The 26,621-nt window shown below is 37.9% G+C and overlaps 1 protein-coding gene across 4 annotated transcripts in view; it reads left to right on the top strand.

The window, feature by feature from the left end:
- The window catches only part of ADGRG6 (adhesion G protein-coupled receptor G6), a 133,775-nt gene that overhangs the window by 45,510 nt on the left and 61,644 nt on the right, over nt 1-26,621 (top strand). For 2 of the 4 annotated variants that reach the window (XM_042444856.1, XM_042444858.1), the window contains exon 1: nt 24,634-26,055. In XM_042444856.1, coding sequence (XP_042300790.1) covers nt 24,741-26,055 — 1,315 coding nt within the window. In that variant the 5' untranslated portion in view covers nt 24,634-24,740. Of the gene's footprint in view, nt 1-3,683; nt 4,026-7,061; nt 7,689-15,214; nt 15,284-19,612; nt 19,694-24,633; nt 26,056-26,621 lie in introns of those variants that run through there. The other 2 variants (XM_042444857.1, XM_042444859.1) reach the window with 2 other exon arrangements.

Raw genomic sequence — 26,621 nt, 5'->3', positions numbered from 1 at the left:
ACTTTTAGTATTTATTTTAGATAGATTCTTTTCTACAATGTAGGCCTAAACTTAACTGCTACTCCCAACCAGCAATGGAATTTACACAAGCATCAACTTACCATTAATCAGTTGCTTCTATGGTTCTGCTGTACCTGGGACAAGCAACTTGTATGTTCTTGTAATAACATTTTAAAAGGAATTTCCTAATTTGGTATTGATAGGTTTTAGCATTTAAAAAGATAGATTTTCCTGAAAACATTAAGATAACTGATAGAAATTAAAAGTGCTGCCCTCTGCCCTTTTTAGTAACCAGAGTGCTGGTCTAGCTGGTCCCAATCCATAATAGGGATCGGCATGTTAACATCTGTCAGTTACCTAGGCCAGGGCTAAAATATTGTCTCTTGCTCAATATCAGCAGGACTGGTGCTGCATGTCTTCATTTATGGTGGTGATTTGAGTAGGTGAAGGCAGAGAAAACAGCAATGGGATCACCACCAACTATTTATCCTGTGGCCCTTCTTTTTGCCTTTTGGCATGTGCCACTCTTCCACACATTTTACTTTACTATGTATGTATGCCTAGAGTAGCCATGCTATTGAGGATGCAGCTGTGCTGGGCAGGACACATTTCTAGGATGAAGGATCATCACCTCCCAAAAATAGTATTCTACGGTGAACTCACCATGAGTCAGCATAAGAGGGGCGCCCCAAAGAAGAGGTACAAGGATTCCCTGAAACAACATCTCAAGCTCGGCCAAACTGATCACCAACAATGGTCTGCCCTGGCCTCGCACTGGGAGGCATGGAGACGCACTATCCATGATGCTACAGCCTTTTTTGAAAACTCACGCCAAACGAGTCTCGAAGAGAAATGACAACGCAGAAAGAATCACAACCCGGAAACATCACCCAAGGAGACTTTCTGCTGTGCTTTCTGCAACCAGACTTGTTTATCTCAGATTGGCCTTTTTAGTCATCAATGCACTTGTAGAAAGCACAGGATGAGTCCTTCCTGAATCTTCGTTCGCAAAGAAAAGCCAGAGAGAGAGATGCCTAGAGTAACAAAATGTCCATTACACAATTCAAGGCATAATTTCATGCAGTAGAATTGTGTGTGTGTGTGTGTGTGTGTGTGTGTGTGTGTGTGTGTCATTATTTACAGAATTGGACCTTAACATTTAAGGGATTCCATCCCTTGGAAAATCTGGCCTAATATTAACCAGTGGTGATGGAAAAAGAAACGGGCGGGGGGAAGAGTTGAAAGTTAGGCTCTGAAGTCTATAACCATATGGCTTTTTGACCATGAATGTAATTAATTTGTTTGTTCACATTTGTTCATAATGTATTTCTGTCTTGCAATAACTTGCTTGTATATATTTAGTACTCACAGTTCTATGTTTTTCTGAGCAAATGAAACAAAATATTTCTTCATTAGGGCAGTAAGCTAAGTGGCTTATTAATGAGATAAGGATATCATTTTCATGTAACAAAAATTAAAAGCAAATGTAATGTGTAATACAAAGGAAATAAAGAAGAATCCATTCTGTGAAAATTTAGATTATGTATGGATATTTTTCAGTAGTAATCTCTTTTGAAACAGAGTATTTGTGCTAAAAATTAATATCAAAAATTCCAAAGAAATGGAAATGTTTTGTCAAAAAGAGACAGTACTCATTCTTAGAGATTAGCCCATGTATTTGTGTCCTTTTGGTAAGTATTCAACATTGCTGTGTAGCCCATTCCTGGTGCCTTTCAGGTGTTTTGAATGACACTCCTGTCACACCCAGCAGACATGATGAGTGGTTGAATTTGATTGGATTGTAGAATGCCTGCAGAGCATCAGCTTGGTAGAGGCTGGTCTGTTTTGTTACAGAACAAAGCATCCATGTTAGATGAGTACTCCACTACATGTGGCTACCTTTGAAGACATTTCACAGACTATAATTGCTTCAAAACAAAACTGCCATGTTATTAACTGGGCACTGAAGGCAGAACATATGGACAATTATGCCATTTGTTGGTTGCCAGCAGTTTCTGGGTCCAATTTAAAGTACTCTTTTGGGTCTTTAAAAATTCAAACAAAGGTGGATAAAATTTGTTACAGTAAGCACTTAGCAAACATGTTTTTCCCCCTTGAAATGTATGAAAGACAAAAATAATTAACAGTGTAATCTTATATATTATCTACTCTGAGATAAGTTTCACTGAATCAATGGGAGTTATTCACAAAGATGTTTGTGTAGTATGGCAGTGTTAAATTATTTTAAATACAGTTTTTGTTGCCATTTTAAGTAGAGTTTTAAGCCACCTTTTAAATTTAAGTCTGGATTTTGGATTTTATTGTTCACATGCAGTCTAGAGTGTGTGCAGAATCCAAGAAGCACTCCCATGTCACTGTGAAACCATACAAAACATAGGGTTGCCAGTCTGGATCCAGGACAGGGCTCTTGTAGTTTGATTCCTTGACAGTTCTTGGAGCAGGCAAGCTACCATAAAGCTTGGTCAAGCAAGAAAAATATATTTATCCTCCATCACAGGATGTCTTGTTCCAGAACAGGGTATAGTTCCAGGCCTCTCCAAGGGTCCTTTTGGTGCCAGACACTGACACACATTACTGCTATAGCATACACTTTATCGGTGGTAAATGATGCAACAGATACACAGCAGAGAAGCATTCCAACCCTTTCACTGACTCCAGTATCCCCTCACAACCAATGGTACATTGGACCCACAAACAGGTGTATTCCATCCCTTGTGGTCAAATTTACATGTCCATTGCTGGAATTAATGGGAAACCTTGGGCTGAGGTGCTTCCCTCCTACTCTGAAGACAAGGCCAATGGAAGATAGGTTCTCAAGGGTTTTATGTACTGCAGAAGCAAATTATGAGAATCGGTGTGCACAAATGTGTCCCATCTCCACTTCTCCCCAAAGCTATGAAATTGTACAGCAAGGTTAACAATAGTTTTTTTTAAAAAAAAATTACTCCTCCAATTTGTTCTCAGCCTTCATATCTTTTCCTAGTTTCAAACTGCAAAGCAAATTAAGAAAGTATGTATTCAACAAGGTCATTAATGTGAGTTAGCTCTTTCTTGCCACTGGACAGCTGTTAACACTTGGCCATGATCCTAACAAGGACTAAAAAAGCTATCTGCAGAGGCTCAGCTCCCTACAGAGAACAAGGTACTACAGCATTTTGTCATGCAGGATGAACGTATCTCTCTTCCTTCACCTTCCAGACCTTTCAGCCACAGCCATCCCCTTCCAACATGGCTTTTAGCTCACTAGTGGAGATCAGGGAGGGGGATGTTGGAGTGGCCACCTCTGTTCCTATTACCAGTCTAGTATGTTGGGAATGGATGGCTGTGTATGAAAGTTGTAGTTTGAAAGGTGAAGGAGGACGGGTACTTTCTTCCTGTTTGACGGAGTTTGAATGAATGAATAAGTTTATTACGGTCAAAGACCAGTATCAACAGAGCTTTATATTACCTTGTTCTGTTCCAAGATTATTACAAATTAAGCCTGTCTTGAATCCAATCTGGCAACCCTAGTGAAAGGACCAAATACTGCTAGTAGTGTTAGACCTAGTAGTCATCCATGCAACTGTGAACATGCATCCTCCCCCCCCCCCCATTTATTTTAGGTCTTAAATATCTGCTGATTTTCTCTCTTGTGTGTCTCTCCCTGTTTGTTTATTTCATAGTTTCCAGATGCTCTGACTGTCGCATGGTACTCTCCAACCCCACAGGAATTTTTACCTCTCCCTGCTTTCCTAATGACTATCCCAACAGTCAAGCATGCAAGTGGACCATCAGGGCTCCTTCTGGATTCATAATTCAAATAACATTTGTTGATTTTGAGATTGAAGAAGCTCCCAACTGCATTTATGATTTCCTAAGATTGCACACTGGAGACAAAGAAGTTACCTTGTGTGGTATAACTGCTAGAGGTTTATCATTTAATTCATCTGGAAATGAAATGATTGTATCTTTTACAAGTGACTTTAGCATCCAGAAGAGAGGCTTCAATGCCAGTTATACCCGAGGTAGGTGTACATAATGTTAATCTTTCTTGATATGCCTTCAGGATGCATGTTAAAAATGTTTATTTGGAGTTGAGACTAGAAGATTTGTGCCTGTACTGACAAAAACAGAGGTCACATATGTAGTTAGTTATAGAAACTGAAGTATTCAAACCAGTTGCATAGATTTTTTCTTACTATTTTAGTAGAGCTACTCTGCTGTGAGTAAGAGGACAAACTGGTATAACCAGGCAGACTGGGTTTCTGGTTCAAATCTCAACTCATGAACTCATTGTGGGAAACTTAGACAAGCAGTTACTAGCTTTCTCCCATTCCCACAGTAAGTGGATAAAAACACTGATTTACATTGCAGTGTTGTTGTAAGAATTACAGCTAGGGTGGATGACCAGAAGTCTGCTTGCTCAAGCAGTAAATCCAGTTTCTGTGAGCAATCCAACATTGATAATGCCCAAGGGAAAGTAAGTTGATTGATGTTCAAAAGAATTCTTGAAGGTCCCATCAACCTCTCCTTTCCTCAGTAAAACTACACCTATCTGGTCTCCCAAGTACATTTATCCCTTTGTGAGCCCAGATGAGGTAGTGAATGTCTGTGCAAACAGAATCAAGGCAAGTGGACAACCTGTGGTTGGATGTTCTGTCTGCTGGGTGTGTTGTTTGCCTATGTCAGACTTACCATTTGTGCAAACATGTAGGATGACATCATGTTAGCGACTTGTTCATACTCAAGTCTGCCTTACTCCTGTATGTGTCTTTTCTGGTCATTGCAGAGATTGGCATTGGTCTCCACCCCCTTGACTCACTTTGCTCTGTGATAGTGCCCCCCCCCCCAGCCATTCTGTTGCTCATTCTGTTGTCCTCAGTCTGCATCTGACTACTGGGACATTGTGAAAGCCTGTCCAATCCCCACTGCTCCCCACCAAGAACACAATGGAATAGTCATGTATCACAACAGAAGAGTGAGTCCTGAGCTGGTGAATAGAGAGCCATAGCAGAGTCTTTATGCTACACGTGATCCAGCAGGATTTCAGCCATAACTTGCACATCCCTTTCACCAAAATGGATGCAGCAATCCTGTTCTCCTAAATATACAATAATATGCAAAAAGTTCTTGTGAATGTGTGACCTTTTGTATAAAAGTGTGGAAACTCATGTAGCTTGTTCCCCAGTCCATGTGCAGAAAAATAAAATGGCAAAACAGTAAAACCTACTATTGAAACACACATACATCTAACACAAGATTTACAGCTGATGTATTTCTTGTTGAGAACTCCAAGGGATCACAAACAAAATAATTTTGCTACCACTATGATGGATAAATAAAATGTATGATGATGACTAATAAGAAGTTTATCAGTGTGATAGCAAGAGAGGATGAGTAGATCCAGTGGTGTCCCTAGGGTTCGCGTCACCTGGAGTACTAACTCATAGTATCACCCTCCCATTGACATCTTCCCATACCACATCATAAATAATATTTAGTCATATTTTTGCAGTAATGTTACTCATTAATTATAATTCATGGATTTCACTGAATGTTATGGTAATAGTTGTGACATAAGCAACTAGCAAAATTAAAATTATACCTTTAAATTACAATATCATATGCTCAGAAAACATTTGCATATACATCATTTCATGTGGTTGAAATGAAAATTTGATAAAATGATATGCTTTTAAAGATTTTTTTTTAAAAAATTAATTAAACAAATTTTACAATTTAAAATCTGGGGCCTCTCCTTTCTCCTCCCACTAAGCCTCACCCCACTCACACAGTCTCTTACAGCATTTTAAAGGGACACAGGCGAATGGCCCATTTTTGCCAAAATGCAGATGTTTGAGTAGCAGTGGTATCACACACACCCTTAGGGTGTCACCCCTCCCTTGGATGTCACCCTTCATGATGCCATTGAGTAGATCCCTTGCCTATTTCCCTGTCTATCCCTTTGGTCATCATTTAATCAACAGTCAGTGCTGCAAGGGCAGAGTTCATCATTCTGGAAGTACATCCTGCCTCTAAGAGCACACTTGGATCTGGGGAAATGGACCTGTCCTTGCCCCTTATTCTCTCTAGAGTAGCTCCTTACATACATGACGTTGTGACAGTTTGAATGGTTGCTGCCACATACACTGTCTACCCCCAAACACAGAGGGTTGTTTTAAATTACTCAAAATTGTATCCCAAATTGTATTCAGAACCAATACAGGAAGCTAGGCCACTCATTTTTTAATGACCCTTTCCCATGCTTTGTGCAAGCAGTGAATTACAGATAAGTAGTGATAACTGACCATAGTGACCAGGGAACAAAACAGTGAATGCAGTGAGACATATTTCTAAGTATTGATGAAAATAATTGGTTTGTTATTAGCCAAGACCCAGTGGTATACCTCTGTGTGGTTTGTAATGGAACTTTATTCTCTCCTGTCATTACTGGAGTGTTAAGAACCTGCTCCAGAGGTCTTCCCAGTCCTCTGGACCAAATATGTAGAATGAACAGAGGGCAACAAATGGAAGGGTGTAACTGGTTTTAGTAGAAGCAGTGAATTCCAACAAAACTTCACCATTGAAGTCTGGCCATTGTGTAAATACAATACTTGGCTCCTAGTATATTTAGTAGGGCTGTTTGTGATGAAATACGAACAGATTTATTCAACTAAAATTCAAAGTTTTTAAAGAGGTTTTATTTGCTAATAACATAGTAAAGGTGCTCTGTGCAAAAACTAGAAAAGCAGCCTGGTATTAATTTCTCTTGTGTAATGCTGGAGATAATACATAATAAAATAATCTGAAAATCATTTCAGATTATTAGTCTATTGATTAACAAACAATACAAAAAATACAAATAAGTTGCAAAAACGTATTACAGTTTTCTGGAAGAAAATCCCTATATAATATTTACAGAATAAGATATCCCAGTTGACAAGTGTCACTTTTGCATAAATTTAATCTGATGCATTTTCCATACACTTATACGTCACATTAGTTTATTTCAAGTAAAATTATATCCTGTTTTGAAAAGACATTTTTTTCCTCTTTTCTAGTTGCTGTGTCTTTGAGGAATCAAAAAGTCATCATTCCACAGTTCCAGGATACTTATACTGTGTCTCTGGCAAATTCCATCCAAGTACCAGAACTCAACCAGTTCACATTGTGCTTTGAAGCAACTGAAAACAATGGCAGTAGCCATGACTGGAAGGCTTTTTCTTATTGTGGTTCTTCTCCATCTACAGAGTTCTTCAGCTTTGGAAAAACAAAAAGGGGCCATTTTGTATTTATCTCAGACACAGAATGTATGTTAAATGATGCACTTGATACTAGTCCAGATGGAGACTTTTTCACGGAAACATTTGAACAACTTTGCATTATATGGGATAGCTTCTCTGGCACTATCGGCGTAAATGCCAAGCACACATATAAAACAGTATTCTGTTCAAATTCTTATGGAAAAGTAATTCCTGGTAATGGGAAGTTGATTTTGGGCTCTGATAGAAATGATATAAACCCTCTCAATGGAGATATTTATAATTTTCGCCTTTGGAATTTCACAATGAGTTCTCAAACACTTTCCAACCTCAGCTGTGCTGTGAAAGGCAACATTATAGACTGGGAAAATGACTTTTGGAGTATACCAACATCAGCACTTAAAGCAGAAAACAACCTGAGTTGTGGTGAGCAACCTTTATTAAATGTTTCCTTCCTGGTGTAACTGCAAATGAGCTAAGCTTCCCACAAAGCAGCCTCACCTTTCCTGGGTGTATCATGAAGTGTTCTTCCCATAAAGTGTGCGTTGCTTCTGGATATATTTGTTCTTTTTGTTAATTCAGAGTTGCATTGAGATAGGTTGTTGTTTGTGTGTTTCAGTGGTTCAATGACAAGGTTTCTTTTGTTTCAGTGCTTTTTTCATGGTATTATGCAATGTAGAATAAATAAATAATACAATGCGCCTTTGCCTTACGCGGGGGATCCGTTTCGGACCTCTCCGCATAAGGCAAATAGCGTGTATGCTCGAGCTCCATTTAAAATAATGGGGCTCGTGCATGATGGGTGGCGCATACGCCACAGGTGGACACGCCATTGCAAACCCGTTGTGCAGCTTTCAGCATAAGCTGAAAGCCGCATAGAAGGCGCCTGCATATGACACGGGCGCACTGTATAGGTTAAATAAGTCTCCCTTATCCAAAATACTTTGGACCACAACAGTTTGGGATTTCTGTTTTGTTTTGTTTTGTTTTTGTATATATGTACATAATGCAATATCCTGGAGATGGGACCTAAGTCTAAAAACAAAATTCATTTATTTTTCATATACACCTTATGCACATGGCCTGAAGATAATCTTATACAATATTTAAAATAATTTTGTGCATGAAACGAATTATCAGTAAGCAAAGGTGTCACTATCTCAGCAAGTCATAAAAAAAGTTTTGGATTTTGGAGTATTTTGAATTTTGGATAAGGGAGAGTCAACGTATAATAAGAAATCACAATTAATATTCTCTGTTCTTTCTTCTTAGATTCACGTCCTTAAACAAAACAAAATATAATAATATGGTTGCCATATTTTCCTTGTTATGAGAGATATCCCTTATTTGAGGGCCTGAAACCTTGTCCTCATATGGTTGCCAGGTATCCCTTATTTGAAGAAATGTCCCTTATTTGAGGGCTAGAAAGCTTGTACTTTATGTAGACTGAATGGGACACTTAAAATTCTGTCTTTAGGAATGTGATCCCTTTAAGATGAGATGAAACCAAGTTGCAGCAAGAAAGAATATCTGAATCTCACCACTGATATAGATTGTTATACTACCTATCCCACTCTCTTTTGCTTTAAATCTAGGGAATGTTTTCTCCTGAGTGTCTAATCAACCAAACTGAGTGAGAATAAGTGCCAGCTCTCTTTGACATGCAGACTTAGACTGTTTTATTTAGATTTTCTGTAAATCTAACCAAATCTGAGATTACTCTGAATTTTAATTATAGTTGTCAAGCATTTTTATATGATCAACATGGATTCAGTTTTAATACATATTAAAAAGCTGTTGTGGTTTTTTTTTAGTACGTATTAAAACTGGATTTTCATGAAGACATAAATCTATGAATTGTATAATTTTTGTTGATTAGAATGTGGACAATACATTAATATTAGCTAGAAGAACATAGTGAAATTAATTTTTGTTTGGTATTTGGACAAAATGTAAAATAGTTTGTCAGTCTGAATTTTGACTTTCCCTTATTACTTTATTACTTTAGTTGCTTTATATTATTATTATTATTATTATTATTATTATTATTATTATTACTTTTGAAAGCCTGACAGTTCTATTTAATAAGAAAAAGTGAGTATGAGGAATGAGCTAAACAAAGAGCATGCAAGATAGAATTTGTGTTTATTCAGACACATAACATAAGAATAAGGACAAAGTTTGTGTAGGCAAGGAGAAGGGGAGTCAGAGTGAAATTATTATATCTTCACTCAGTTATGGAGGTCAGTTATCTTAAGTACATTCATATACAAAACAGGAGGAAGAGGTTACTTGATATCCAGAAAGGAATACATAAAAGAAGCCAGTAAAGGTATCTCCCATCTTACTTCATTGAATTATCAGAGGTAGCCAGTTTTTTCAGGACTGTGGGCCAGATTTTAAGTTCAGCACCTCACAGTAGTTTTCAAATGGGCATGGGATGGAGAAAGAAACATGGACGTGACAAGATATTGACTTCTGGAAGCCTCTAGAAACAGAAAAAGTACAATATTTCAGTATTGCAGGGGCATGGGAGACATGTATATGAGGTGGGAAATGAGGTAGGAAACTAGGAGTCTGTTCATAATACACAGTTCTGGTGCTATCATTCCATTTTAACTGCCATTTGTAGTTTGGTGAGGTACTGGAGAACTCTGATTGATTATTTGAAATGCTCCTCTCCTATGAAATCCTGACAGTCCCAAGATTCCATAGGACAAAACCATAGCATTTAAAGCGGATTAAGAGAGTCACCATGGTGTAGCGGTTTGAGTGCTGGAGTATGATTCTGGAGACCAAGGTTCAAATCTTTGCTCAGCCATGGAAACCCACTGGGTGACCTTGGGCAAGTCACACTCTTTCAGCCTCAGAAGAAGCTACAGAAAAACCCCTCTAAACAAATCTTGTCAAGTAAATTCCATGATAGCTTCACCTTAGAGTCATAATAAGTCAGAAACAACTTCAAGACACACAACAATGGACTTCTGGGTGGAACACCATGGCAAGTTAAGGTCTCTGCAAGCACTCCATGCACAGGGAAACATTTTAGAGAAAACTGCTGGAGGCAAGATCTAGCTGGGAAATCTATCCCTGGATGAAAAGAGAAACTCAGAGATCACCCATTTGAGCCCCAAGTCCTTGTTAGTCATGTGTTGACCACTAGAAATGTGGCTGGTGGGTGCAGAATGAGGAAGGGAGGGCCACAAGAACAAAAACTGGCTCAACCACAAAAAGGTGAGATGTTTTTTCTGAATAGACATTAAACTTGCACTCTCACTTTCTTGATGTCATTTTGGGGACTATTTTGGATAACAAAATTAAGAGGCGTTCAGATAAGTGGTGAAGCATGATCTCTAGAAATGGACTTCTTCACACGAGTAAGAGATTTTATTTAAAGGAGTGTGTGATTCAAAACAGAAATGTGCCTGAATATGTTGATTCTAAAAGAAGAGAGAAGGGAAGAATTGATGGATATGACTTCTTAATAAAGAGAAAATAACAAGGAAGAAATTAATTACACTGAGAGCGTAAGGCAATGGTGTTGACAAAAATATAAAAAGGGAAGATAAAATGGAATTGGAGGGAAAATTGATTTTAAAGTTGAGAAGATTAAATATGTGGACATTACAGTGACAATTATGAATTGCAGGTTGTTGCAGAATAAAATATTTATTAGTAAATTAATATAGTAAGTTAACACCTTAGCATAGTTTAAGGTATGGGATGAAATGAAGAAAGATACACGAAGATGAAAGAAGTTAAATCTGTTGATGGAGTTTATCACACTAGCGAGATCCCATGGAAAAACTGGAGTTAAACAAGATTAAAGGCAAAGAACACTCAGAAATGCCCAAAGATCACACAATGTTGCAGTTAACATGAAATAATGCAAAGTCAATCCGAACGCAAAGCAGAGGAAACTGGCAGCTTTTTACTTTCAGAACAATCCAAAAGTAAAAAAGGTGCCGGTTTTCTCTGCTTTGCATTCGGATTAACTTCATGATATTTCACTTGTGATAAACGCCCCGAATTTGCAAGTTTTGTTTAAATTCAAATATACTTTAAATCTCGTTTAACTCCTGTTTTCCCGTAGTTTTCCCATGGGATCTCACTAGTGTGATAAACTCCATTGTTGGGAATGATTTCATAGATAGAAATGAATGTTTTGCCCAGAATGTCATTTTGTACCAGACAATTCTGATTTTTACAAATGATTTACAGTCGGCCCTTCTTATACACGGATTTTTTATACACGGATTTAAGCATACACGGTTTGAAAATGTTCCAAAAAAGTATAAATTTACCTTGATGTTCCATTTTTTATTAGGGACACCATTTTGCTATGTCATTATACTTAATGGGACTTGAGCATACACGGATTTTGTTATACACGGGGGATCTTGGAACCAAACCCCAGCATATAACAAGGATTCACTGTACATTATAAGCAATAGCAGGATAATCGAAGTTTTTGTGGCAAGAGAAGAAACCAAGAGTAAAATATGAAATACTACAAGATGCAAAACAAGGAGGAAGGTTGCTGTCACACTGCAAAATTATGTCTTTGACACTGCTTTAACTGTCATGGCTTCATCCTATGGAATCCCTGGGAGATTTCTCATTGGCATTTGTTGAATCTTTATCTTGCTATTTTTCAGGACTGGCGAGATAAAGACACAACAAATGCAAAGAGAAATCTCCCAGGTTCAGGGGTTTCCCAGAAGACAATGGGCACTAATCAAGCAGACCCTAATCCTCTTTTGCAGACCCTCCTACCCTGAGGTCTGTCATTAGCAACAAAACAATACACATGCAAATCACTCCTGCCTTCACACAGTGTGTGTATGTATGTATGTATGTATGTATATATATATATATATATAAAACCAGCTCCTTTCCAGGCAAGCATTCTCTGCAGATGCCAGCCACAGATGCTGGCGAAACATCAGGAAGAAACTCTTCTAGAACATGGCCACATAGCCTGAAAAACCCACAAAAATACTATGGATGCCGGCCATGAAAGCCTTCGACTTCACATTAAATAATATATGGGTTTTTCATTATTTTCTTGTGCTTGCACATGAACACAGAGAGCCATTGTGGTGTACTAGCTTTAGTACTGGCCTAGGACAGGAGACCAGGGTTCAAATCCCCACTCAGCCATGGAAATCCATGGGATGACCTTGGGCAAGTCACACTCTCTCGGCCTCAGAGGAAGGCAAGGGCAAACCCCATCTGAATAAATCCTGCAAAGAAAATACTGTGATTGATTGATTCACTTTAGGGTCACCATGGCCTGTTACAGACTGCCAAAATAATGCTGCTTCGGGTCTCTTTGGAGGTATGCTATTTAAATGATGGATGGGTCCTAAGAGTCCGGAGATCGCACCAAAGCCACACTCCATTCCTAAGCACTGGAGTGCAGCTTTGGTGCAGCTTCCAGATTCTTAGGATGCATGCATCATTTAAATAGCATACCTCCAAAGAGACCCAAAGCAGCTTTATTTTGGCAGTCTGTAACAGGCCCATAAGTCAGAAACAGCTTAAAGGTACACAACATACACATGCACACACATCTTTTTAACCTGTTTTCTTTACCCACATTTAAATCAAATACAGTTTCTAAGAAAAAACCCGTTTTTACCAACAGAAGCACAGTTGTGATTCTATTTTCCCACTTCAGAAATACTTACGCACAGCCTCTAATAGGCTGAGCAAAAACTCTGAAAGTGCACATGGGAAATTTGCTGCTCTTCTCATCTTGTTCAGCAAATAAGTAATCTATTTTAAATGTAACCACTGAAAACAGATGTAATATCGGGAATAAAGTGCTAACAGCACTGTAGAGATTTGTCCTGATTGTTAATTTAATTGAAAAAAATCACAGAAACATAACCATTCTGCGACATTCACTGCAATAAGATCCAACAAACAATCAAGAGAACATCCTATTTGCATATGAATGTTACTGTCCTTATTACTCTCTTAGGGTTTCATTTGTACAAACAGTTGCTTTTTCTGGCAAAATGTTTTTTAATGGATTCTCTGAACACAATTGTATTAACATGCTAGTACAGGGAACCTCTTAGGAGAGCAATGCCTCCTCCCAGTTTAATATGCCCTTTAAAATTGAGTTCCTAGCTGCCTACATTTGCTTTTATTAGGCTTTGCTAGACACAGCTACATCCCATAGGGTGGACCCAAATATAATTCAGTAGTTGAAGCTCTCTGCGTGTGAGAAAACGAGTCATGAGTTCCCTCCTGTGTTCAAATATCTGCTGAAATAAAAACCAGTTCTCCCAAGGACATGTTCTCAGAGTCTCACATTAAGGCTCCATATACTCAATAGAGTTTTTAATTTTTGTACAGTGGACACTTGGTATCCTCTAGTATTTGGTTCCAGGACACATCACCCTGCCACTGTGGATGCCAAAATCCATGGATGCTTAAGTCCCATTACATGCAATGGCATAGTAAAATTGTCTCTTTTATATAATATATATATAGTTGCCGCATCACACTATTGACTCATATTCAACTTGTGGTCTGCTAGGTCTCCTAGATCTCTTTCACATGTAGTCTCGTTAAGCCAGGTGTCCCCAACCTATATCTCTGCATTCCATTTTTTCTACCTAAGTACAGTATCTTACATTTCTCTCAGATAAAGTAAATTTTCTTAATTTTGGCCCAGTTTTCTAATCTATGAAGGTAATTTTGAATTTTGATCCTGTCCTCTGGGATATTAGCTACTCTTCTTCTGCAAATTTGGTAAGCGTGTCCTCTATTCCTTCATCCAAATCATTGATAAAGGTGATGAATAGCACTGGGCCCAGTACAGAACCCTGTGAGACCCCACTGGTCACTTCTTTCCATGTTGGAGAGGAGCCATTGTTGAGCACCTTTTGGGTTCAGCCAGTCAACCAATTACAAATCCACCTAACAGTTGTATTATCTAGGGTTATGTTTTTATGTTTTACTAGCTTGTTTGCAAGGATACCATGTGGGACCTTATCAAAGGCCTTAGTGAAATCAAGATATGCTATATATACAACATTCCTTTCATCTACCAAGCCGGTAATTTTATCAAAAAAGGAGATCAGATTAGTCTGACATGACTTGTTTCTCAGAAACCCATGTTGACTTGTTGTGATTATGGCATTGCTTTCTAAGTGTTCACAAACTCTCTGTTTAATGATCTGCTCTAAAATCTTTCCTGGTATTGATGTCAGACGAACTGGACAATAATTGTTGGGATCCTCTTTTTTCCCCCTTTTTGAAGATGGGGACAACGTTTGTCCTCCTCCAGTATGCTGGAACTACTTCTGCTCTCCAGGAATTCTCAAAAATTATTGTCAATGGTTCTAAGATTACATTTGGCAATTCTTTTAATACCTTTGGATATAATTCATCTGGTCCTCTTTTTAATTTATATTTCTTTGGTGAGTGCCTCTCTGTATGTGCAAAACTAGGCACACACTGGCAGTTCTGGGTGGTACTGTGTGGGCAGTGACAAATGCTGCATGTGTTACGGTATTAGTGCAAAGGAAGGCAGTAATGCTAGAAATATTGCAAAGGTACAATAAAAAAGAGCAGTCCTGATTGCATAGCACATTTGAAAAGAATGCAATTTTAGACAAGAGCCTGATGTCATAAAGTCCTATATGTACCTAGATCATTAATAGGGAGTTAGCTCTTATCTGTTCAGCTTCATGTATCTGATTCTGCCACTTTTGTTGCATCAGCAGGAGAAGACAGTTCAAATGTTCAATCAGTTGTATTGATAAATATTTGTGAGTTATTCTCAGTTCATTGGCTTAATCAAAGTAGCTCGGTGTAATAGTGATCAAGTGATTAATTAAAAAAACAACTTTGATAACAAGGGTTTTTTTAAAAAAAACAGCAACTGTTGCTTATGGTTCTCTCTCTCTCTCTCTCTCCCTCTCTCTTTTAAGGTTCATATCTTATTCCCCTACCAACAATTGAACCAACTAGCTGTGCAAACCTAGGAGGTGTTTGCCAAGGTAAGAAACAAACACTATCCTTCAGGTTCTGAATATAACATAATGAGAAGGAAACTAATGATTTATTTATTTGTATTTTGACTTAAACTTCCTGATAGAAAATAGAGAAAAGAGTGTTGTAGTCTTGATATACATGGTTATACTGTGTGTAGTATATGTGGAAAGCATGTCACAGCTCATTTGATACTGCTGTTTCTGTACAATCTTTTCTTATAATACCTGACCAGTAGATTCTATAGGAAAAAGCTCCAACTTCATCTGTTCCTTCATGCCATTTTATTCATTGTCTATTTCAAAAATGTAGCTTTCACTGATGCAAAGTAAATGTTATCAGCAGATCCAGAATATATGAGCAAATCTACAGTACTGATTATCACAGTAGTCTTCTTAAGGAACATACAAATGGCTATACAATGAGGAAGAGAGAGACAGAATGAAAATGATTGAGAGCTTTTTGGGATAAAGGCTGAAAATAAAGGCTTTTGTCATTTAATTGTATTTTTTGTATCTCTTTTGGGAGGTGTTGTCATGGTTGTTGCCAAATCCCCATGTCCTGTAAAAAGCCTGGGGGTTTGTTCACCCTTAGAAGCCAAAACAAAGATAACATCAAGCCAAAACACTATCTGATAATAACATATTGACATCTTATATTAAGCAGCACCAGCCATTAGTCAAGACCAAACATCATTTGTGTGAATTTGGAAAAGGAGCTTTCTTGCAGTCCAAACCACTGCCTATTTACTCAGCATTAAATCTAACAATATATGAAAAGATTTGTACCTGACAAATGTGCAGAGCCTTAAAGTGTTTTGGGTGAGATTAACCTGAAACATAAACTGGATATGGCAGATGTTACAGAGCAGAATACCATTTGGGCACTGTGACCATATAAAAATAGTTTTAGAAGCAGTTGCACTTTCTCTGAGCTTGCCTAAGTGCAGTTCCTAATGAAGACCATAGTTATATCAACATACCCCTAACACTCCCACTGTGGATTTTTGTAACAGGTAAGCTCAAGGCCGTAATGGCCACTGTACAATTTGTTGCAGACGTGCAGGATCCAACATAACTTTAGTGGTATCAATTTAACACTGTTGTGTTAAAAAAATTAGGCTCTTGGCCTATAAATTATATGAGATATCCTCATTGAGTGATTTGGAAAATAACCATATTTGTAGATGTTCAGGTCCCCTTATATACAATGGTGTAATGATATGTCCCTTATATAAAATGGCAAGATCAAGATTTGCTTTTTGGAATTTATTTATTTATGCGTATTTTCAAGCTGTGGATATTTAAATCCATGGATGCAGAATTTGTGCACATGGAGGGCTGTCCGTACTTTTTTTAAAAATGTAGGTCTCTAAGGGAATGGCATAAAACTATAAAAAGTCCTGTAAAAGTGTCTTTTAAAATCATTGTTAAGAAGAAATCAGAAAAGGATTACACGTTACATGAGAAACAGGCAACAATATTTCTGCTTGTTACATTGCAACTTCAACTCTTGTGCCTTCCTCAAGGTAACTCAGAACAGTAATTACTTTACTAGTAACTCATTGTTTCATGCTCTAATATTTAGTAGACTGAGAATATTTCACATCTGTTCACACTGAGAAATCTACTGAATAGTGATGTTCTGTCTTCAAAGTGTCATATATATATATATATATCTTTTAGTTCCTTTGGGATATGAAACAAATTCAGCCGTAAAACAAATTTTCCTCACTATTTAGTGGTACTTCCCTTGTTTGGATGAAAATCTCTAAATACATTCGTTGTTGTTGTTACATTTATTTGCATCTCACTTTCCCCAAAAAATTGGGACTCAAAGCAGCTCACAATTTAAAAGAACAACACAATAAAAAACTAAAAAAGTAAACATTAAAATAGCATTAAATTATTTACAGTATTAAAACAATTTAAAAATAGTTCTAAATGACAAATTATTATGAATACATTTTTTTCTATGTCAACTGAAAATGCTTCACTTTTTGAAGGTTTGTGGTAACCTCTGGATTTTCTCTGAATGCCGGTGGGAATTAAATGAAACCTCAGGCAGCACTTTGAAAATACATCCCTCACAAGTCTGTCTATTTATGATATTGATTCTGTTAATTATTCAGAGCTTAGAGGATTTACTTAGATTCTAACATGGGTGCTCCAGACAAGCTGTTTTTATACTGTTTGGTTAAAAATGGTTTTATTAAAATGCCTCGAGAGACTAATTTATATGTTCCTTAAAGGCAAATATTGTACAAGTAATTGTTGTTCTTATTGTGTGCCTCCAAATTGTTTCTAACTTATGGCAACCCAGAGGTGAACCTATCATGGGTTTTTCTTGACAAGATTTTGTTTGCCAAGAGGAGGTTTGCCATTGTCTTCCCCTGAGGCTGAGAGCATGTGACTTGCCCAAAGTCATCCAGTAGGTTTCATGGCCAAGCTGGGAATTGAGCCTTGGTCTCCAGTCACAATCCAACACTCAAACCACTGTGCCATTTTCTGATTACATCCTGAGCTTAAAAATAGTAATCAAGTCAGGGACACAGGGCTCAAGCAGACTAGCGGCCTGAAAACCAACCATTGCCATGGATTTGGATGGGCCATCAGCAAGAAGTGGCTTTTCACTGCTCCTTTTCTGCCCAGGTTTGGGTCACCTTAGGTAGCCTCAGAGCGGCTTCCAACCACATCAGGGGCATGTGTCATCTGCACACCATGCCCCTGAAGTAGCCGAAAGCTGCACTTTTTGGAACACAGTTGCTAATAGGTTTAATACTGGTGCTAGAAGAGCTTACTTTATTCTTTAGCAGAGGGAAGTAGTGTGTTTCAAACCGGCTTCAGGACAGGCTTTGGGGTTGAGACTGCCATGGTTGCCTTGACTGACGATCTGCATCTCAGCATCGACAGGGGTAGTGTGACCCAGTTGATGCTCTTAGACCTCTCAGCGGCTTTTGATACGATAGATCACGGCATCCTCCTGGACCGCTTGGGGGGATTAGGTATCGGAGGCACTGCATTGCAGTGGTTCCGGTCCTTCCTCTTGGGCAGGTCCCAGAGGGTGCTGCTCGGGGACAGTAGCTCCAGAAAGAGGGAGCTCCTTTGTGGGGTCCCTCAGGGAGCTATTTTGTCCCCAATGTTGTTTAACATCTATATGAAGCCGCTGGGTGAGATCATACGGAGTTATGGTGCTGGGTGCTATCAGTACGCTGATGATACCCAAATCTATTTCTCCGTGTCTCGTTCGTCGGCCTCAAATTCTAATGGCACCTCTTCTCTCAATGAATGTCTTCGGGCAGTAATGGGCTGGATGAGGAAAAACAGATTGAAGCTGAATCCAAACAAGACGGAGGTGCTCACGGTAGCAGCCCCGAAACCAAGAATTGGGTTGCAACCACCAGTCCTGGATGGGATCACACTCTCCTCCAGTGACTGTGTTCGCAGTCTGGGGGTGCTCCTTGACTCGTCACTCCTGATGACAAATCAGGTGAATGCGACGGTCAGGAGCACCTGTTATCAGCTTCGGCTGATACGCCAGCTGCGCCCTTTTCTGGAAGTAAGGGATCTCGAGACTGTTGTGCACACACTGGTAACCTCACGCCTTGACTTCTGTAATGCGCTCTACATGAGGTTACCCTTGTGCCTTGTTCAGAAACTACAGCTGGTTCAAAACATGGCAGCCAGGCTTGTGTCAGGAACATCTAGAAGGGACCATATCACTCCAGTTCTGAGGTCCCTCCACTGGCTGCCTATTGGTTTCCGGGCCCAGTACAAGGTGTTGGTTATTACCTTTAAAGCCCTAAATGGCTTGGGTCCAAGCTATCTCAGAGACCACCTCTTCCCATACAATCCTCCCCGCGCCCTCCAGATATGCAGTTTAATAACTTTTTAAGGGAGGAGGGAAATATATTGTTTTTATGCTGTATGTCATTTTAATGTTGTAAACCGTCCGGATTGGTTCGCCACAGAGCAGTATATAAATAAAAATTTATTATTATTATATGTTTTTGTAAGAGAGGTTGTGTGTGTGTGTCTGCCTGTCTGTCTGTCTGTCTGTCTGCCTGTCTGTTTTAAAGCCCTGTGAAAGTAAATATCCATTATTATCATTTTATATGTGAGCAAATGAAGTTTGTCCAAAAATAGATAGTTCAGTTAGAATTTTGAATTTGGGTTTCACACAAAAATACATATGTTTGCATTGTATAACTTGTTTACTGTTTTAAGAAGCAGGTTCCTCCTTTCTCTGTTCATATTTTCATGCATTATTTCCATTTGCCAATCTCATTAACATTCATATTCCATATAAGTTCACCTCTTTCTCATCTTTGTTACCAGCTACTGTAAATTCCACCACTACATCACCCACTGTCACCACTAACATGCCTGATACTAACAGAACCGATAACCAAACCAATGGTAAGAAATTCAGTGTTACATTTTCTTTGTTATTTGAGTAAGCTGCTGCATTGTCTTTTTAAGCATACTCATAATATTACACACTTCAGATATCCATTAAAGGGGCCTGGGTTTACTTCAGCAGATACTGATGATGATGTCCACGTTTCATGAAGGCAAGTCTATTTCAAGTACAAGGAAAATCTCTTTTTTCAAACACTGGTCACATGTTTAGTTAATCTTAAATGCTAAAATGTCAACAATTTAAAAATGCAGTGTTGATCCTGTAATTTATAGGATATGTCATTTTAATGTCATTGCTCAAAATAACCATAACCTCTATTGTTGTTATTAGATGATCAAAAGCATTAATATCCATCTGTGTAGGTGATAATCCCAGACCAAAATTTAATTGGTGGAGAAATAGATCCCACTAAAGCTAACCATTGCCTTGTTCAGAATCATTTCATTTCTGGTAAACAATGAAAATGTCATTTCTCTTAGGTACAGATTGTGGCTGTGATTCAACAGTAGTAAATTTGGTTCACAGTAAGAGACAGGATGAGAAAGATTAATCCACAGCTTTATTGCTCAAAGGCAAACTAACAATAGTGAATTAGATCCTGAGTCTGGAAAATATACGGGTTTTTTTTTGGACTACAATTTTCAGCATACCCAAGGTGATGACAGCTCCTTATAGTCAAAAAAGTAACTTTTCCAAATTCTCACCCAGATCCTCCTTTATTATTGTCATCTTGTAAAGTTTTACATTTAATTCTAGGCTTTTAAATTCTGAATATTTAGTCCTCATTTCCTCATATACAAGGATGAATAATTACTGTAATTTCCTTCCCAGTGTAAGAAAAGATAGATATTCCTCTGCAGTATTCTCCCTGTATTTAAACATTGCAAAGAGTTGTGGAGGAATTATTCCATAGAGAAAAACATGTGGTGTATGTGTGATGTGTCATAACCCTGTTTTTCTTACATAAAAGAAAACCGCTGTACAGAAAACAGTTTTCTGTATATGAAAAAAAAATGATGTACAGGAAACTAAGTAAAACTGGTATGTTGTTATTATTGTTGTTGTTGTGTTTGCACAAACAGAATAATTCTTCCACAATGCTTTGGGACACTTAATATTATGGACACTAGAATACTGTGGTGTAACATTCTCATGGTTGGTTATATTTCCTAACCGTTTTTTAGCATTGTCTGGTACTACAATTTTGTGAGCTTCAGAATCATTGAAAGTAAGGTACAGAATTAGGAAGCATACAATAAGCTGAAATAAGTGGAGGGCTGAGAGTCCTGGAGTGTAATGCATGAGCAGGGGATTTCCAGTGTATCTGTATATGGGATATGAAATATGGACAGACCAAAATATGATGTTGGAGATAGGGCTGTTGTTTTTTTAAACACACAGGGGTGTGATTTCACTGTGGCTTCTCTCTCACTTTGGGTTTTCTTTACTTTCTTTGTATTTTTCATTCATCCTTTCTCTCCTCTCTTTCTCTCCTGTTCTTTCTGTCATCTGTTTTCCATCTCAGGCTCTTCTTGTCTTCTTTCACTCTGATTATCTCTTCCCATATTTCCCTCTTTTCTTCTCTCTCTGCCTCTCCCTTCCCTCCCATAACTCTCTCCCTCTGTAAGCCTCCCTATGGCTCTTCTCTCTTTTTTATTATTTCTCTCTTTTCAGCTCCTCTCTTTTCCCTCCCTGGTTTTTCTTTTCTCCTTTTCTTTTTTCACTTACTCTAGTTCCTCCTCCCTCTCCTCCCACCTTTCTCTCTTCTCTCTCTTTTTCTCTCTTTTCTCCCATACATTATCTTTTCACTCAGTTCACTTACTTTCACACACAATAATAATAGAATGGAGAAATAAGTCCATTCAGTTGCATGAAGAGAAAGAGAATCAGCTATGCTGGGGAAAATAAAAGAGGGAAGAAGTCCTCCGCCACATGTATTCCATTGCCCAAAGTGTCCTTCTCATCTGAACTTCTTCCAAAATACAACTTGTTAGTCTTTAAAGTTCCACAAGACTCTTTCTTGTACTGGATAACTTGTTCACTAGTTTTAGAGGTAGGTATGTCCACTCCTTGTTCATGTTTCATACATTTCCATTTTGCCCAGTCTCTTTAACATTCATATTCCATACATATAAGTTCACCTCTTCTGATGTTTGTTACCAGCTACTGTAAATTCTATCAATACATCACCCACTATCACCACTAACATGCCTGATACTGATAGAACTGTTAAACAAACCAATGGTAAGAAATTCAATCTTACATTTTCTTTCTTATGCAACAAAGCCACTTTCTTGATTATAAAATATACTTATGGTATTATAAGACTGCTAAAAGGAGTTCACAAGAGAAGCAAAAAGTGTGGCATACCCAATGGAATCCATAGAAGAAACAGAAGAGAAGCCCCCCGTCAGTATTTCCCAGTTTAGTGTTTTGGTTCGGTTTTGGACAAGGGAAGTATATATCCTGAAAAATGGGGGGAGGGGGGGCAGGGATCATTATACACATTTATGATGTGATTGTTTCATTACTCTTCCGATACAGTCAAGATTAATGTTATTTAAGAAGACAATCTTGATACTGTTGCATTGATGAAGAGGAGAGCAGCTGATCAGAGAAATGTTGAGAAACCCTCCCCCTGCATTCTGTTGTGTTCTCTCCTTCCATCTCTCCTTCTGTCTATGGCTTCTCTTCCCCTTTTTTCTTCATCTTGCTCACTTTCTGTACCTAGTTATTCTTCTCCCACTGCTCTTTTCTTCATTTGTTTATGTGTGATGAAGGAGAAACATCCTGATCAAAAGGAGATGAAGTGGCGTGGTGGAAGGAGCCTATCCCCTCCACAAAATATCTTGTCTTATAGGTTAGGGGGGGACAGGGATGGGTTTCCATGCCTCTCTATTCATTTTGGGGGGGGGGGCAGGGCAACACTTACCCTGCTCAGGTGAAGAGAGAATCCATGAATAGTGGGGGAAAGAGATATATAAAATTTATTTCTACCACAATTTTACAACCTGGTGGATAACTCATTCAGTAGAATCATAACACTAAGAAATGAATGCAGTTGTACCATTTATTTCACTGGGAATTGAAGGTGTTCACAGTGGGCAGAACAAAGATGACTTGGTCAGCTCCTTTGATGTTTTTTATGTTTCTGCACATCACAACAAACAAATGTGTTATAAATCAGTACAGTTCCTGCTTACACAGTTGTGAAGATAATCTTATGGGGAGTAAGTTAGTTTTTGAAAATAATTTGTTTATTAATTATATGGCTTGCTATATACAGACCTGCAGGAAATGAAAGCTCCTGCTGCAGTGGTCTTCAGAGTCAAGAGAAATTCAGCTGATTCCTCTCAGCAATTACTACCAGGGCAGGAAGATTCTAAGATAAAAGGTGTCAAAAATATAGGAATTATTTCAACTCCAATAGTTTGGCCTGTGAAACCAAGACTTTCCCGTACTAGTAAATCTGCATCAACTGAGGAGAAAAGTTCAGAGAGAAAAAATGTACTCAATTATTTCATCATGACTACCCCTGAGATCACATCATCTGCTCTTCAGGAAACACAAGTTAATGTCTTGGATCCTTTTACAGAACAAACAAACACTGACCACAATTCCTCTCTAAACGACTCAATTATTAATAGTGTTTCAGGGGACTCTAATAGCTTGCTAAGTGAGAATGATAATCCAAGAGAAGTACCCACTATTCCGCTTGATCATGTCAGGAATATGGTTTTTCCTTTTCAACAAAGCAAAAGTGTTGATACAGGATCAATATGGACTTGGGCACCTCCACTGGAAGATCTCATATCAGGTTCTTTATTCCCCTCACTAGTGAGGAAGAACCTTCTCTTTGAACATACAAAAGATCCTCATTGGATACTATCATCTAAGAGTTATGCTTTCTCTTCTGCATATAAAGATACTTACAATTTCTTGCAACCTTTGACATGGAAAGAAGTTGCAACTGACAATCATTTAATTTCTGGAATTTCACAAGATACCTTTCCTTCTCATCTTATACAGTCTTCCTATGCATATGCTAGTGAATTATATCAAGAAACAAAGATGGAGTTACTAGAAAGCACACTTGAAAGTGTTTACTTAGAGCCCACTAAGAGAATTCTACAAAAAGATTTTGTTAAGAATGAATATTACATTGTTGGCAAACTACAGCCTACAAAATTTAATTACATCAAAGACCATAATTCAATACATTTTAAAAAACAAAATTTAAAGCACAGTGCAAATCCTTCTGGCTCTTTACAAAACGTGAAAGCCTGGTTTCCAGATGTTATATCTGTAATCCAGCCAACAGAAGCTCTCTTACCAGTGGAATACAGTATAAATTGGCAAAGTATATCAAGTATCTTACCAAAATTAAAAGAAAGAGGACCAGATGTTCAGCAAACTAATTCTGTTTCATATCTGTCTCAAGGAACTTTTAATATGGCTTCTTTAAGAAGTGCCTTATTAACTGAACATCTGCACCATCCAGAGAAGGAAGATGCCTTGACCCAAAAAGATGTATTTAATTCCCTAAATACATTTATTTCTTACACAAATTATGTGCTTTCCTCTTTAATTTCTGTGGAAAATATCAATTCAACACCAAACAAATTTATCAGAGCTGGACATTTACAAAACAATAAATCTGATAACCCACCGAATTATGTTCCTTTTCCCACTGTTTTCCCTAAAATCAGTAAGTCATGGGAGCCTAATGACTTACGTCATCAAATGCAATACGTAGATAGTATGTCAAAAAAATATTGGACTTTGGAGCAAGACTTCGGCATGCCTTCCAAGGAACCTACAGAAAAGTTGGCATTTAGTGAGTTGAATTCTTTCCTAACAAAGACAGTGTCCTTTTTCATATCCCCTACAAATATAGATGACATCACTGTGCAAACAGCATCTAATAATAGTGTGCTGGACTATGGAGCTGTAAAAATAGGCACTTCTATTCCTGTGTCAGAAAAGGATGGAGAGAAATTAAATTCATTTGCACCAACAGTCACATCAAGGATTTCAGAAAATATGGAAAACACAGCTCAGTTGGAAACAAAAACAGACACACATCCTTCTCTGAACCTAAGTGTGTCTATAAATGCCACATCTACACTTCATTTTCCTTTGACATCATTGGAAGTACCTATGATTCAACCTTCCTTGCATTCTGACCAATTTTATGTAACATTCATCAATGGACAGAAAGATAGTTTAGCCATGCAGCAAATTCTAGATAAAACCCCATTTGCCTATGCGAATGCTTTGCATTATCAAACTGAAATACTAACACTGTCTTTTGAGTCTTCATGCTTAGACAGTGACTGCACAAGTTCATCACCGAATCCAATAAATGTGGAGAGTCTATCACAAACTATGAATATGGCTAGACAGGGTTATGAGTTCACAAGAGCTTCTGATTATGTACAAGAGAATAGCTACTCATTTAAGAACAGTGGTTTTCTAGGAAAACAAAATCTACATAAATATAACTTGTTTATAGAGAGGGTACCTTTGGAAATGTTGCAAACTCATAGTTATAGACCTCAAATAAAAGCAAGTTCGCAGTTTGGGAGCAACTCAGGAGCACTAATGTTTTCTACACCATTGCAATCAAAAAGCCTTTTGAATAACCTTGATCAAAATTTTCCTGGCTATGGCTATTCATGGAATGAAGAGCAAAACATACAGAGAAGCCCACTAAATGGACTCCTAACTAACAGTGAACAGCAATCTGCAGAAGATACAGAAAGTAGACTTACCCCTTCTCTTCATCTGGAACATGCAGAAATGCTTGATGGTCAAGTGGCTTATAAAAGTATTAGATTTAATATAGAAACCACTGTCTCAGGAGACAAATCAGTTTGGAAGATACATCACCATTCCAGCAAGCATAATGATAGTCCTGTTAATAAAAGATTATCCTCCAATAATATCCAGGGTATTGATTTGTTGTATACATGGAAAATTTCACCATCTTTGGATTCTGAAAGAACATTTACTCACTCTTCTTTTTTAGAAGTGCATAAAATTTCAGTGGTTACCAGCATGTTAGTCCAGTCTTCTCCATCTGTTGAAACTTTAAAACATGTTAATGAAAATACATTAATTCACACAGAAATGATGTCTGGAATTACATTCCTTCATAACACAGAAGTTCAAAACTCAGTAAAAGCATCAGCTTATGAAAATCCTCTCACCAGTGTGGTGTCTGAAACAAATCAAAGTATTGTGCCTAAAATAACACTGAATCCTGATAGCAGCTCTCCAAAATTGCTTTTCTCTTGTTTTTTATGTAACTCCTTCAATGGGTTGGACTGCCCTTGTGGACCTGAGGTCAAGCACAGTATGTCAACAAATCCATTTAGATGTAGAAATAAAATCATTTCATCTGCAAGATTTTGTAGAAACAATTAGAATTATTGAGTAGATTAGAGTCCCATGGTATCATAAGCCTTAAACCGTTAACATAATTGAACATCATTAGAAGTACATTTATGCCATTTTAAAAAAAATCATCTATAGTGTGTGATTCTAATTATGACCTTTCCTCTTACTAATCAGAAGAGCTTTGAGGAGACTACTGTGGCAATCAAAGACCACTGATTCACTTGTGCTGTTCCTGGGCATTATTTTAACTTTGCAATTTGAATAAAATCAACACAGACATAAATTTATAACTGAAGAAATTAAATAAATAAGTTTGATCTAATGAGAGGGTGGATATAGAAATAAGCCTACCCTCCCACAGAAGCAAAAGAGGCTACTAAGACCTATGACACAGCCCAGCAGCAAGGTGCTTAGTACAAGGATACCATGGAAGAGAGCCTCTATGTGCCTCTTCTGTCCTCCATCCTACTGTTAAGCAGAGGAGATATTCAATAATATAAACAGGGGAGATGAAACCCTAGC

Source organism: Sceloporus undulatus, chromosome 1 (assembly GCF_019175285.1).
Source record: "Sceloporus undulatus isolate JIND9_A2432 ecotype Alabama chromosome 1, SceUnd_v1.1, whole genome shotgun sequence".
Taxonomy (NCBI): Eukaryota; Metazoa; Chordata; class Lepidosauria; order Squamata; family Phrynosomatidae; genus Sceloporus; species Sceloporus undulatus.
Note: the sequence above shows the minus strand (reverse complement) of the source record. Positions and strands in the feature narration are given on the sequence as shown.